At 43.1% G+C, this 15,092-nt stretch overlaps 1 protein-coding gene and 1 non-coding gene across 4 annotated transcripts in view; both read right to left on the bottom strand.

Annotated features, from left to right (window-relative positions):
- The window catches only part of AP1G1 (adaptor related protein complex 1 subunit gamma 1), a 55,065-nt gene that overhangs the window by 7,257 nt on the left and 32,716 nt on the right, over positions 1 to 15,092 (bottom strand). For all 3 annotated transcript variants that reach the window (XM_034072615.1, XM_034072616.1, XM_031043913.2), the window contains 12 exons: positions 14,686 to 14,741; positions 13,957 to 14,070; positions 7,568 to 7,708; positions 6,854 to 6,908; positions 5,880 to 6,002; positions 5,460 to 5,549; positions 4,847 to 4,974; positions 4,134 to 4,238; positions 1,878 to 2,019; positions 1,291 to 1,417; positions 751 to 846; positions 343 to 503 (listed from right to left, as the gene is read on the bottom strand). In XM_034072615.1, coding sequence (XP_033928506.1) covers positions 343 to 503; positions 751 to 846; positions 1,291 to 1,417; positions 1,878 to 2,019; positions 4,134 to 4,238; positions 4,847 to 4,974; positions 5,460 to 5,549; positions 5,880 to 6,002; positions 6,854 to 6,908; positions 7,568 to 7,708; positions 13,957 to 14,070; positions 14,686 to 14,741 — 1,338 coding nt within the window. The remainder of the gene's footprint in view (positions 1 to 342; positions 504 to 750; positions 847 to 1,290; positions 1,418 to 1,877; positions 2,020 to 4,133; positions 4,239 to 4,846; positions 4,975 to 5,459; positions 5,550 to 5,879; positions 6,003 to 6,853; positions 6,909 to 7,567; positions 7,709 to 13,956; positions 14,071 to 14,685; positions 14,742 to 15,092) is intronic.
- LOC115945537 (small nucleolar RNA SNORD71) lies at positions 11,908 to 11,993 on the bottom strand. Its single transcript, XR_004079848.2, has one exon. It is a non-coding gene; the product is annotated as a small nucleolar RNA SNORD71 (small nucleolar RNA).

Raw genomic sequence — 15,092 nt, 5'->3', positions numbered from 1 at the left:
TTTCTTAGAAACTAAGAATAAAGAGAAAGAGATTAGTGCCTTCACTTTTATTTTGACCTAACGTTTCTCTGACTGTGGTTTAGCAACTTTCCTAGAAAGTGGTGATTTTAAAACAAGATTTTGTCCAAGCAGAAATAGTCCAATCTAGTAGAAATCTGTGTTTTACTGCATATATAACTTTTACTTTCAGACTAGAAAGACATGACCAAATTGAGCACTAAAAGAACCTATTAACAGCTTCTGTTCTTGTTATCTTGTAAATTTCTGTCTACATGAAGGCACTGATGAAGTATTTGCAGCTGGCCCTCAACCTATCCCTGTATTCACCCTAAGAGGCTCTACCTTTGGTACTGCAGCTTGGAAAACAAAATCTGTCATATCCAGTTCTGTGCTGTTAGAGGCCTGTATCGTGATTACGGTGACACTGGGGTTGGTGTTTGACCTCTCAAAGGTGAAGTCAATCTTCAGCCCATTCTTGCTGTATGCAGTAATTGAGGGGATTCCTGTAGAAAACAAAACAACATGGAATCCATCAGTCTCCAGAATCTGGAGATAATTCCCAGCACCATAGAATGTACTTACTTTACCCCAGACATGAAATCTTCTGAAGATTAAATGCACCCCTTTCTCCCGCTCCAATGTCTCTGACACACTTCCAAACCACCCCCTCCCCTTTTTTTTTACCATCCCTTGTTTATTATTCTAGTTGGCTGCTGTGCCCCTTAGGCTAAGGATTTACATGTCCCTAACCTGCAGAAATATCATTGAAGAGAGGCTGTGACGGAAGCCCATCAAGCAGGAATGGAGGCTGTGCTATCTGGGGTGCAGGGGCAGATACTGGAGAACCTACAAGAAACATTGAAGGATTATTACGTAGCTGTCATGAAATAAAGAGCAATTACTCCTTCTCTGAAGACTGACTACTGCATATCATATTCCTTTACATCAAGATCTACAAATCATCTGTGCTGACATCCTCACCTTCTCTGCTTTCACTAACAAGGACTGTCTCCTCTTGAGCTAAAAGGCATTCAGACAGAATTCACTCCTCACATCTCCCAAATCCTTCCTGGAAAGGCTCACAGCATTCCCAAGCTAGAGCATAAAAATGCTCAAGTCTCAGCAGCTAATCATGCTGTGACTTCATTCCCTGACTCCCACCTGTATGCTACTATAGACCTTGGTAAAAGTAAGTGTGAAGTCTAGCACTTGCTAGAAAGTAAAGAACAAGCCAGTTCATCCCACCCCAGGATTGAGAACAGAGACTTTTAAGAGGTACAGGCTGCTCACCTGTCAGGTTGAGGTCTCCCAGGAGGTCAAGGAGCTCCCCACCAGCAGAAGCTGGCTTGCTTGTAGGTGCAGTGGGGATTACAGGTGTTATATCGCTTCCCCCCAACAAGTCCAATAAATCATTTGCCTAATGAAAGAGTGGATGTAATTGTTACATATTCAACTTCCTGCAGCTTTCCCTTGCAAATGTGATGGATTCTACTTGCTCTCAGATTGAAGACCAACAGAACTGCTGGCCAGTCAGAGAGGTTCTAGTTTGTCTATAGTCCCATGCCTCATAAGAGATCTAGCTCCCATGCTCTTGGGACCATGGAGATAGTGAAGGACTGAGTCTGTACACACTGAGACAGGCTGGGAGATCTACATCTTTACTTCACCCTGCTCTTGCCCCCCCCCCCAGCAATCTCCTTCACACACCTGTTCTTGACACTAGAGCCATCAGAGTTGAGATGATGCAGCCACCACCAGGCCAGCACAGCAAAGTGGCAGAGAGGGGGAGGGAGACTGTCTCAGCTTACTGTGGGCAGTGGCTAGTACAGTGTGGTCTGACAGGCAGTGGAAACTTATCCAAGATGAGTTTCCATTACCTGGCTAGCAGGCTGCAGTCCAGAGGGTGGAGGTTTGGTTTCCAGTACCGCTGGCTCTGTCTCTCCATTGGTCTGTACAATCTCAGCAGGGCCATTTGTGGTGACTTTCTCCATTACTGGCATTCTCTCAAGCAGGGCTGGCCTGAAAGAAGCTGACATAGTTACACTGTGCCATCTTCCTGGATCCCAATCCAAATACTCAGTCATTCAGGAAATTATAATCACAGGGTAACCTGCTTTCTAGCAGGGTAGCTGTAGATCTCTGTGACAGCTTGAGGTGGTCAGAAGCAATCATGGCATTCTGTGCCAGTGCAAATATATTAGACAACAGCTAAAACAAACCAACCATCCTGCCTCCTGTTTTCCCCTTGTACTTGACACACTTTCCACTGTAGTGTTAGGATAAATAACCCATTTGAGCAATGGTGGAGTAATTGTAGGCATGGGATACAACTCCTCTGTTCCATATGCACCTGAGTCAGAGTCAGCTTATTTGACTTCTCTTTGTAGAAGGGTTAACCCCTTAGAACAGGTGACAAAGGTGGACAAGGAAATCACCATGCTCTCATTTAGCCAAATCAAGTTTCCAAGAAGATTAAGTTCAGCTCTAGAGAATACCTTCCTGAAATGATACAGAAACTGAAGAGGAGGCATGGGATCCAGAATCCTGACATCAAACCAAAAATTAAGGAAACCTGTATTGACAGAACTAGTCTATATAATACAAGAAAGGCCATTACTCTTGCTGATCAAGCTGCAAAGTGCTGCATGTAATAGGGGTGAGTCACAGTCTTCTGGGCTGAAAGGAAGAATTCCAGTGCCAATAAACCCAACAGTGGGCCACATTTTTGACCATGGACAACGTCTTAATAAGCAGAAACTATTAAACATTGACCTTTACACTGTAATGAACACCAGAATATACTGGGGGAAAATATAGTTCTTCACTTGTAAATTAAACCAAGTTACACAATTTTCTGAGGTGCACCATATCCCAGCTATGAATAGGACACACTGCATGTGATCAAAAGCCAGCCGATCACTAGACACTGCTGTCTGCAATAGCCAACTCAGATCAAAAGCATTCATACTAGATTTTTCTCAGCTCACTCATATGGCTTTATATGATGCCTTAAGCATGAGCTCATATGCCCATTCTCATAAATATCACATTTCCAAGAACAATTTTGAGTTGCTGCACAGATTCCATGGGATGAGAGAAAAGTGGAAATCACAAGAATTCTGTGTTCTATAAACAGTGACTGGGATAGTACCTATGGAATAAAGGGACTGTAAAGAGTCTTTGAAACAAGACTTGGAGCCACCAGCAAATACAGGCAGTATTTAGTCACATGGCATCCCATTTTCTCTCTGTCCTTTCATCTAGACTCTAAAATGAATGCTCCTCTGTCCAATGGAATCTCATGGAAAGCTTTTTAGGGTGAATGTAGTTAATTCCCAGAAGATCTCCTCCGATCTTTTGATCCTTACTGAACAGAAGAATTTGTGGTGCTCCTACATACTGACAATTAAGTCCTGCTTACAGCAGATTAATGACTATTCTGCAAAGAATTATGGCTTTAGTTATTGAAATAAAACTGGGTTATAACTTTCTCATAAAGAATCACTTGAGAAAAGTAGTGATGAACGGGCACCTCTCAATGATAAGGTGTAAAGTGATTAAATTGCTCACAAATTTTAAAACAGAGATGCTGAGTGGTGTGGTGAAATAGTATGTCTTTGCATGCAGAATCTGAGATTTTAAGCAGATACTACAAGAAGATACTGTAAATTTAAGATCTGAAAAGATTTCTGAAAAACTGAAATATACTAACAGTTGGAAGAATTACCTCAAGTTCAGAGCATAGTTTGGGAGGACAGGTCAATGGATCTCCGCTTTATTCAAAAGACATTTTAAAACCTTACGACTGTGGTAAGGCTAGCACAGTAAAAGCTACTTGCAACACTTATTCAGCTAGCAAATGTAAGATTCAACATTTGGAAGTAAAAATTAGTCAAGTTCAAAGAGCAATGTTGCAGCAGAGAAGGTCTCTGCCAAAAGTCATAAGTTATAATCTCCCAAGATATGTTAAGTTCTTAAAACATTCACTAACTCTGTTCACTAATCCATCTATAAAGGGACTCTAGCTCCTCTATAAACCGACTAAAATCACCAAAGCTCTCAAACCACAAAGTGTGGTACATAGGAGATCAAAGTAGATTATAATGATCCTTTTCAAACTCATCAGCACTTACCTCATGTGATCATATTTCTTGAAAAGTGCATTATATTCCACTGCCCTCTGCTGCAGCTCCACATCGATGCTGCTGCCGTAAATGGAAACTACCTTCTTAATGCGACTGTGCGAGGCAAGGGGGAAACAACACCACATCATTGAGTTAGCAGAAATAAGCAAGGGATTAACATGTGTCATTCACAAGACATCCTCTGCTTAACAGGTGTACTGCCTAAGTACTCTAAAACAGTAGTGTCTGCTGTTTTCCTGGGGTATCTACGCAACATCCATTTTTGAACTGTCCCTTCACAACAGCATCAGCAGGTGATTAATATAACATCACCAGGTATAGCATCAGAAAGTTCAACTACCCACACCAACAAATCACCGGTAGGAAATAAAGCCATTTTCCTCTCCATCACCCAAAAAAGGAACTGGAAAGGACAGTCCACTGAAAGCAAGGACTTTTCTTCCCCACAAAAAGGTTTTCAAGCAACAGTAACAGCAATTATTAAGTCCCTGCACAGTAGAGGACCGCCACAGAGAAAACAGTATATATCAGCAGAAGTCTTCCACCCTGCAAGCAAAGAGGCCTGTAAAACCCAACAAATAATAAGATGATTCTTGCAAACCATGGAAGCAAAGCATGTTTAAGGAATACTTCCACTCAAGACAACTGATGCCAGCATATTTGCAACACAGCTCTGGTGCAGTACAACAATGAGAACTCACTTGACAGTGCAGGTGAACCTTGTGGAAAGCTTCATGATGGCAGTGAGAGCATAGCCTCGTGTAACAGATGCAGACATATTAGATATCAGGACACTTTCTAAAATATCAAGAACTTCATCCTCTGTTACCTGAAAAGGTATAGAAAGGTTAACCTGAGGGAGAGAGCAGCCCTGCAGCAAGCCTTGCAGGGCACACTGTAAAAACCTGTCTCATGCTTAACGGCCATGTTGTACCTCCTCTGCAACTTGGTGAGCCTGCAGCACTGTGTTCACAGTGTACAAGACACAAGCATCTATGTGGAGATCTTAGGAGATAAGTTTTAAAATACAGCTCCTGTTACACACAGTGAACAGCAGGTTTATCACCAAAATACTCAACTAACACCCTACAGCTCCCCTGCAAGCTAGGCTAGCACTGAGAGCACACTGCTCTGCCAGTTGTAGCTGCACTCCATGCTGTGAGTGTTTAGGCAGCTCACTCCTGTGGCATGGGAAGGAGATTCCTCCCACGGTCCATCACCTTCATGAACACCAGTGCTAAGTAACTGCTGCAAGCATTCCCCTCACATAGCCAGCAGCAACCAGAACCAGCCTCAGCCAGGTACAAGCCATACCTGTATTGGTTCCTCTTCTTCACACTGACCAGACACTAGAAGATCTCCATACTCTCCTATGCACCAAGAGGCCACTTGCACCAGCGGTTGCTGTTTGAAGAAATAAAAACAGATACCTGAGATAAATGGATACCTGTATGACAAATTAAGCCATCCCCATTCCCCAGAGCAAGCTTAGCCCACCTTCCAGCCAAGGATGTTCTCAGCACAAGAATCAGGAATATATGATTTGATCAAGAATTTCATAAGAGAAGTAGATCAAACAAAAAGAATATACATGAACTTAGAAAAAAAGACATGCCTGCCCTGCAGTATGTCCCTTGGAGCTACAGTGTGATGTTAACTTACCTTGCGATGCTTAGTAAACATGCTTATTGCAGTACAACAAGGAAACTGAAGCTGTTCAAGTTTGGATATTACCTGGGAGTAATCACCAAGGATGGCTTTGTAGAGTCTCTGCACAGTGTAGGCATGCATCTCCACACTATTAGTTATTAGCTGGATCAGATTGGGAACAGCATCATCACGAACGTAACTTCCTGCCTGCAAGAACAGCTGCTATTAGGTTTCACTATCCAACTTCCCAGTTAACACCCAGCATCTCCCCATAACCTTCACAGAGTTACGTGATGCATGGAAATAAATACCAACCTACTCATCCCCAAGCACTTTATGGTTAATCTTGAGTAGGCTCAGCTCAGGTGGATAGATGTACAGAACAATACATTTCCCCAGTGAACTCAACTATAACCAGAGAAATACATACTATAGATATCCTGAAATTGTCAGGAGGGCAGAGTGGGAACATAAAAATCCTGTGCTACAGGAGAAACAAAAAAAGCAACACAGAAAACTCCTCTGTTAACTGGAAGGGTTTAAGTCTAAGACCCCCTGGGGGCAAAATGCAGCTTATTCAACCACTTGCTCAAAGCAAGACTCTGCCAAACAAGCAGAGGATCTTGAATCTTGCCTGCATCTCACTCTTTGGTTAGAGGATAGGAATAATTCCAAGTTACTGCTTCACCCCTTTCTCTCTGCAAGTTACTTAAGGCTGTGTCCACTTTCCCCTGAAAACACTGTATATTGGAACCACAGACAGCACAAGAGCTATCCTGATTTAGAAGCTACTGCAGTAGAAAAACTGCTACACACTGTATTCTTGTGTTTTTGAAATCATGCTTTCCTTCTATAAAACCAGTCATATTTACCAAGTTTACATGTTTCTGACTCGAATGCTCTGAGTCACTACCATCTAAGCATACTTCTTCCTCTGTGTGGCAGCATCTGTTATCTGCCAGCCTTTATAGCCATCTCCAACTGGATGGAGATGAGTAACTTCCTACAGAAATAAGATTTGGTACATAGTCACACACAGGAGAGGCAGCTTCACTTACCGTTGTTAAGACTCTCATAATTGTGTCTATGTGCCAGCGTTTGGAAGGAGCGTATCTGACAACATTAAGAAAACAAGTTAGAGCAGTAACTGTTAGCTTTCAACACCAGCAAGAAACCCATCATCATCATAACCTCCCCCATTCAGTTATTTCCTGGCCCACTCTTTCTTGAGGGGGTAAACATCCAAAACACACACACACACACAAAAAATCCTCACAAAACAAAACACATTTCACATGCCTTGACTTTTTTGTGTTAATGCCAACAACAGAAACATGCATGAATATACAAGGCTGTATAATATAGCACAGCCGTACCTTGCACACGTAGTACTTCAAAGTCAGGCTGCTGGTTACAATGGCTCAACAGTAATGGCTCAACTCATCTCAGTTTTACAACTAACCAGAGAAGCTGTGTGTGTGGATAAGGCCAAGGACACGATGACAACACAACATGTATTCCAGTGTGTAGCAGCAGTCAGTACACTAGACTGGTTTAGTGACATAAGAGCTATCCATATGAACCATACTAGTGGGTCCTGTTCCTCAGAGTGAGTTAAAACCGACAGACGACACCACCACACACAGATAAGCAAACGGAGATGTGATCAACATATTCTCTTCTGGGGGATAAGGAAGGGAAGGAGCAACACAAGAAGCTCAGAATACTGAGAATGTACAAAAAAAATAATAGCAAGCAAATTGATCTCATACTTTTCAGCTGCAAGAAATATTCCAGATGCACAATCTGCCTTGAATTCTGGTTCACAGGAATCTAGGAAATACAGCAACTCCTTCATCATTCCACGGACATTGTTCCCATTAACAAGAGCAAAACTGAGTTCCATTGCACGCCTAGGGCAAGAGACAGAAAACAGATAAAGTATTTGCACCCAGTGAAGTAAACAAAACCACCACCACCAAAACCACCAAACCACAGGTCCAGCTACTCAAATGCACTTACCTTTTCATTAGGAGAGAAATACTAATTAACCCTGTGAGAACAGTCTTCCACATTAAATGTATCAGTGTCTTCCTGTTCATGGACAGACAATAAATACTACCCCCCAAAAAAACTAAGAGAAAGTGACATTGTGTGGTGCTCTATAAATACCTATCCACATGTCCTAAGGGCTAGAAATATCTTTCAGCCACCAGAATCCATCAACCTTAAGGTCTAACTTCCCAAGTATCTGTAATCAATGGTGGTCACTTCTGACACACAAATTCAGTAAGTAATCCATGTTATAATACACTTCCTCCAACTTCAGGGATCCGAAAGAGTCAATCTCCATATAGTAGAGATTCAAATACAGTAGAGACTTAAAATATTAACAAATAGGCTTTGCTGTATTCTGTCAGATAGACGACATAGGACTTCTAGAACCCAAAATTACCCTGGTGCTCTTCTGAGAACCCACCCCCAACTTGACACCACACCTAGACAGAGTACTGGCTTTTTGTTAATCCAGAGACTAGTATTTAGTCCTTCTACTTGAAGCTTCTGCAGCTGATTCTAGCACAACTCTTTCATTCTTCTGACTTTTTTGAATTAAGGCTACTATCTTCAAATGTGATTTGATTTCTGTACAATGTTGTCAATGAGTTATGCTAAAATGCACAAAAATAGCTTCACTAAAAAAAAATGATTGTTCTTTAAAAATTGAGCATTTGGCATAACCCAGAACCCAAACCTCCAAGTTGTGTTCTCTTCATAATATCAGGAACTTTATTCTCTGTGTGCCACTGCGACAGCCCACCAGAAGGCTAGAAAGATCCTCACAGCACATCACAGAATCATAGGTTAGGGTTGGAAAGGACCTTAAGATCATCCAGTTCCAACCCCCCTGCCATGGGCAGGGACACCTCACACTAAACCATATCACCCAAGGCTTCATCCAACCTGGCCTTGAACACTGCCAGGAATGAAGCATTTCCAACTTCCCTGGGCAACCCATTCCAGTGCCTCACCACCCTAACAGTAAAGAACTTCTTCCTCAGATCCAATCTAAACCTCCCCTGTTTAAGTTTGAACCCATTACCCCTTGTCCTATCACTACAGTCCCTAATGAACAGTCCCTCCCCAGCATCCCTGTAGGTCCCCTTCAGATACTGGAAGGCTGCTCTGAGGTCTCCATGCAGCTTCTCTTCTCCAGGCTGAACAGACCCAACTTTCTCAGCCTGTCTCCATACAGGAGGTGCTCCAGTCCCTGATCATCCTCGTGGCCTCCTCTGGACTTGTTCCAACAGTTCCATGTCCTTTCTATGTTGAGGACACCAGAACTGCACACAATGCTCCAGGTGAGGTCTCACGAGAGCAGAGCAGAGGGGCAGGATCACCTCCTTTGACCTGCTGGTCACGCTCCTTTTGATGCAGCCCAGGATACAGTTGCTTTCTGGGCTGTAAGTGCACACTGCCAGCCCATGTTCTTGCTCATGCTCATGTTCATGCCCAACCTGTAGCTGTGCCTGGGATTGCTCCAACCCAGCTGAAGGACCTTGCACTTGTCATGGTTAAACTTCATGATGTTGGCATCAGCCCAGCTCACAAGTGTGTCAAGGTCCCTCTGGATGGCATTCCTTCCCTCCAGCGGATCAACAGAACCACACAGCTTGGTGTCATGGGCAAACTTGCTGAGGGCACACTCAATCCCACTGTCCATGTCACCGACAAAGATGTTGAACAAGACCGGTCCCAACACCGATCCCTGAGGGACACCACTCGTTACTGGTCTCCAGCCGGACATTGAACCACTGACCACAACTCTTTGCATGCAGCCATCCAGCCAGTTCTTTATCCACTGAGTGCTCCATCTATCAAATTCATGTCTCCCCAGTTCAGAGACAAGGATGTCATGTGGGACAGTGTCGAATGCTTTGCACAAGTCCAGGTAGATGACGCCAACTGCTCCACCCCTGTCCATCAGTTCCATAGCCCCATCATAGAAGGCCACCAAATTGGTCAGGCAGGATTTCCCCTTAGTGAAGCCATGCTGGCTGTCACCAAGCACCTTGTTGTTTTTCATGTGCCCTAGCATGTCTTCCAGGAGAATCTGCTCCCAGATTTTGCCAGGCACAGAGGTGAGACTGACTGGTCTGTAGTTCCCTGGGTCATCCACTTTCCCCTTCTTGAACATGGGGGTTAAATTTCCTTTTTTCCAGTCATCAGGATCTTCACCTGACTGCCATGATCTTTCAAATATGATGCACAGTGGCTGAGGAACTTCATTCGTCAGCTCCTTCAGGACCCGCGGATGGATTTCATCAGGTCCCATGGACTTGTGTATGTTCCAGTTCTTAAGATGGTCTCAATCCAGATCCTCTCCTACAGTGGGCCCAAGGTCTTCATTCTCACAGTTCCTGGTGGTGTGGTCAGAGCTTTTGCCCGTGAAGACCGAGGCAAAGAAGCCATTCAGAACCTCAGCCTTCTCCAAGTCCTGTGTAGCCAGTTCTCCTGATGGCTTCTGGAGGGGGCCTACATTGTCCCTACTCTGTTTTTTAGCCGCTACATACCTATAAAATCCCTTCTCGTTATCCTTAACATCCCTAGCCAAGTTTAATTCTAACTGGCCCTTAGCTGTCATAACTTGGTCCCTTGCTTCCCGGACAACATCCCTATATTCATCCCAGGCCACCTGTCCTTGCTTCCACCTTTTATAAGCCTCTTTTTTCCTCAAATTATTTCTCAGCAGCTCCTTATCCATCCAAGGAGGTCTCCTGGCCCTCCTGCTGCACTTCCTTCTAGTTGGGATGCAACACTTCTGAGCTTGTAGTAGGTGATCCTTGAATATCAACCAACAGCCTTGTGCCCCCCTGCCCCCTAGGGCTATTTCCCATGGAGTCTTACTAAGCAAGTTCCTGAACTTCCTCCCCTATTTCAGTTATCTTTTGAAATCACCTGGATAGTTGCTGAACTATTTTATTTGCACTGCTTGTTTTCAACAAGTTACATCCAAAATTATGCCAAAAGGCCTAAAGTCTGTTTCATAATACATTCTCCAAACAGCTCAGACTTCAATGAGTGTTTGACTCAAGCGATTCTCATTAAAGTCATAATGTTGAGATGTGTGAGCTCTGCTGTCATCTTTTCACATACTTACTGGCAGCAACCCCAGGATCAGTGCCAGTCCTCCTTGCTCCAGTGCCAAGCTTGCCAACTTACCACACATTAACAGTTATCTTTTCTGATAGCTTAGTATTTTCCCAAAGTTCATGAAACATCAACAACTTAAACCAGGCATGTTACCCAATCCAACAGTATTGGGCACAAGCTATTTGTTCTCAAGAACCTAGGAACACTGGACAGCACTGCTTCTCAGTATCTCCCTTGTTATTACTGCAATCATAGAATGGTTTGGGGTGGAAGGCACCTTAAAGCTCACAGTTCCACCACTCGCCTCCCACAGGCAAGGTCAACTTCCACTAGACCAGGCTGCTCAAAGCCCCATCTGTCAATGCGTTATTTTGCTTTTTACCTAATTGTTATCCAGGGACCTAGAAAACACAAAAGTGTTCAGAATTAGGATGGAAATACTTAACTAAATAATTACCTTTTATCATCTGGATCTGTGCCTGCTTGAAGACCTATACCATTATTTGAATTGGTTTTCATCCCTCTGGTTCGTTTCCAGCTCTTTACACCTAGCCCTACTGTGTTAACAATTTTTCCATGGCTTAACTTTTCAGTTACATTACAGAAGACATATCAATACTACAGATGCACAGAGGTACACTGCAATCTTAATATTACACATTAATCTCCACACATGTAGCTTACCTTCAGTCATATTACATGGCTCATTTCTGTCACAAAGTTCTTAATAATGTAGTTCAACCATAGTAAGCAGACAGACAAGACTTGAACTAAATGGCAAAGCTGTTCTGATTTATACCACATGTACCAAAGATGCACTCAAGTGGTTAAAAGATTATGTGAGCAGATGATGCTTCAGATAAACCAAGCCAGGTATTACCTCTTTTACTCAAGTCACAGCAGTTGAAACCTGGTATCTGAGAACCCTGACACCCAGTCAATATATTGCTTAAATGAAGATATTCCATTGTCAGCACCATGAGTGTCAGGATGGCAACATCATGGTCTGCTGATGGATCACTCAAAGGCTTCATCCTTCAACAGCACTTCAGACATGAAGCTCTGTCACTTGTAGCACACTGACGCTTTCCTAGCAGACCCCAACTAAATGCTTTTGTTTCCTTCTACAAAAAACCTAGGGACTTTGCTGTTCCACAGCCTTGCCTCATGCTGGCTCTGACACTGAACAGCAACAGCATCCTGACTTGCTCAGCATATAAGATACAAGTTTGTGTTTGATTGCAACTGTAAAAACAGATTACACGATACCCATTACACAGCAGTTAAAGTCAAGTTTACAGAAGTGAGACAGATCCAATTTCTTTCCTATTCTGAATATATTAGACTGAGCAGTGCTCTTAGCAATCTAGATATGAATAAAAGATGGGCATATATTTGAAAAATACCTGTCAGAATGAGTATCTATAGCCTATCAGTTTCATAAGAGGGGAAAAAAAATAGGTTGAGCAATTTTGAAAGTATATTAATGATGTGATGATAGCCTTCAATGATGGGGCTACAAAACTGATGGACAGGGGTGGAGCAGCTGATGTTATCCACCTGGACTTGTGCAAAGCGTTTGACACTGTCCCACACGACATCCTTGTCTCTAAATTAGAGTGTCATCCATTTGATAGGTGGAGCACTCGGTGGATAAAGAACTGGCTGGATGGTCACACTCAGAGAGTTGTGGTCAATGTCTCAATGTCCGCCTGAAGACCGGTAACGAGTGGTGTCCCTCAGGGATCGGTGTTGGGACTGGTCTTGTTTAACATCTTTGTCACTGACATGGACAGTGGGATTGAGTGTGCCCTCAGCAAGTTTGCCCATGACACCAACCTGTGTGGTTCTGTTGATCTGCTGGAGGGAAGGAATGCCATCCAGAGGGACCTTGACACACCTGTGAGCTGGGCTGATGCCAACCTCATGAAGTTTAACCATGACAAGTGCAAGTTCCTACACCTGGGTCAGAGCAATCCCAGACACAGCTACAGGTTGGGCAGAGAAGAGATTCAGAGCAGCCCAAGGAGAAGGACTTGGGGTGTTGGTTGATGAGAAACTGAACACGAGTTGGCTTCAGTGTGCGCTTGCAGCCCAGAAAGCAACCGTATCCTGGGCTGCATCAAAAGAAGCATGTCCCCATGACTGACATGTCATATGCTGCACTGATCTCAGACCATCTATTATGGAAAGGATAACTATGAGGAAGAGACTTCTGATAGAAACAGCAAGCAACTGACAGCTTAAAAATTGCATCTAGATGAGCAGCATTCCATACAGGTTGGGAAAAAGTGAGATCAAAACACTCAAGAGTATCTATGAGCATCTGACAGAAACAGGAAAAAGTTACTGTTATGAGTAAAAGGAACATAATTGGACTAATGAGAAAAAGACAAGTTTAAACTGAATAGCAGAAGAAAGGTCTTCTTCTGGTTTGAAGTAAGGCTACAAGCTCTCCCACTGCCCAGAGCAGCAGCAACATACTGCTATTTAAGTGACAAATGAACACCAAGAATGCATAACAGGATGTTGTTTGTAAGCAAATTCTTTGCACTATCAAGTCTGAATTCTACCACTGTCTAATCAAATTTAATCTAGAATACATTATGTGGACAGCTTAGCACTGCTTGAAGACAACATGGCACTGTTTGCCTGGGAAGAGTAGCAATATGGAACATGTCAGAGTAGCTTTGATTAGGGTCATACGTCATGGAGCTTTCCATCTTCTGAGCACACAATCTCATCTCCACTGAGACTCCATTTTGGAAAAATTCAGGAAAACAGAAAGGGCTTTTTTGTCCACTCTTAGATGCCCAAAATGTAAAAGCAGCCTCCCAAAGAAGGTGCCTGCGCATCCTCATTACCTTCCTTGAAGTATGAGCCATACAGTGTATTAATACCAGTCTCACTCACAGTTCCCCAAGATTATTGTAATTTTCTCTCCCCTATGTCCTGTTCACTCTCCATACACTGTCAACTTGAGAGTCGATGTCACTGATATTTCAATTACCTTTTAATGGAGACATCCAGATCCTTCAGGCAGTCAACAATCGTGCTTCTGTGCCGCTGTACTGCATTATGGTCTGTCTGCACAGTTTTCAACAATGATGTCAAAGCTACATATCTGAGACAAGGACATGGAGGAGTGAATAGTCTGACAGTAAGAATTTCTATGCACAGACACTCACACTCCCAGAACTTAGTCCTGTTTTGCAACAGAACACAGCTCTTGTACTCGGTAACAAAATCTTCCAGGGAACTGTCTGGCCTGTCTTCAAAGATGAGTAACCACCTACACTGTGAGGAGCACAACAAGACCCTGATGCTGGACAAGCACTCATCCCAACTGCAATTATGTCAGTTGTTCTGTCTTCACTAAGGTTTTGAAAAATCAAGGCAATTAAACATTAGACCTCTGCAGATCATACACTCAAACCAGCATGAGTTGTAACTCCCACGGCTGGAGTCTTCTACCTACAACAGGATTTGTAATCAAAGTAACTAGAGATGGCATATCATGCACTCAGACTAATCAACTTAAAGGCAGGTCCACAGTGAAGATTTGCACAGGTAATATAATGCACCAAGAGAAAAGAAAGCTAGACAGTCATACTAACCCCAACAACAGTACTTCCCAAAGATGTCTACTGCAAAGCTCTACTGCAGTATAATCTTTACATAATTGCTTTCTCACGCACTTTAAACTGGCTGTTGATAAAACACACCTCATGCAACTTACCTAATGTTTTTGTCGTTGTTTAATAAGAAACGGCCCAGGATGTTAATGGCTAACACCTATAGAGGGAATGAGGGAAGGTCAGTGATCAAAAAAAGCTTCTGCTCATCTCTACTTTCAAGATGATCTTAAAGGCAATGTGTCCAAGTTACTACTGTGGTTCTTGGCCAAAAGCGTAACAAAGAACTCTAGAGGCAGTCTCAGCAGAAGAAAAATGAAGACAAACACAGCATAGGTTCTCTCTTGCTCTCAAGGGAGCACAGTCTGCAGGAAGTTTTGCTATCTTTTGTTATTAAAAAAAGTAAAAAAAAAAACAACAAAAAACAAATAACACTTTCTGAAGCGGCTACAGTCTTATCTAGAGCCAACTGCAGAGCTATGTCTGGGTGAAACAACTTGGCTTCATGTCC

This window comes from Melopsittacus undulatus, chromosome Z, assembly GCF_012275295.1.
Source record: "Melopsittacus undulatus isolate bMelUnd1 chromosome Z, bMelUnd1.mat.Z, whole genome shotgun sequence".
Lineage (NCBI taxonomy): Eukaryota > Metazoa > Chordata > Aves > Psittaciformes > Psittaculidae > Melopsittacus > Melopsittacus undulatus.
This window is presented reverse-complemented; position numbering and strand designations above follow the sequence as displayed.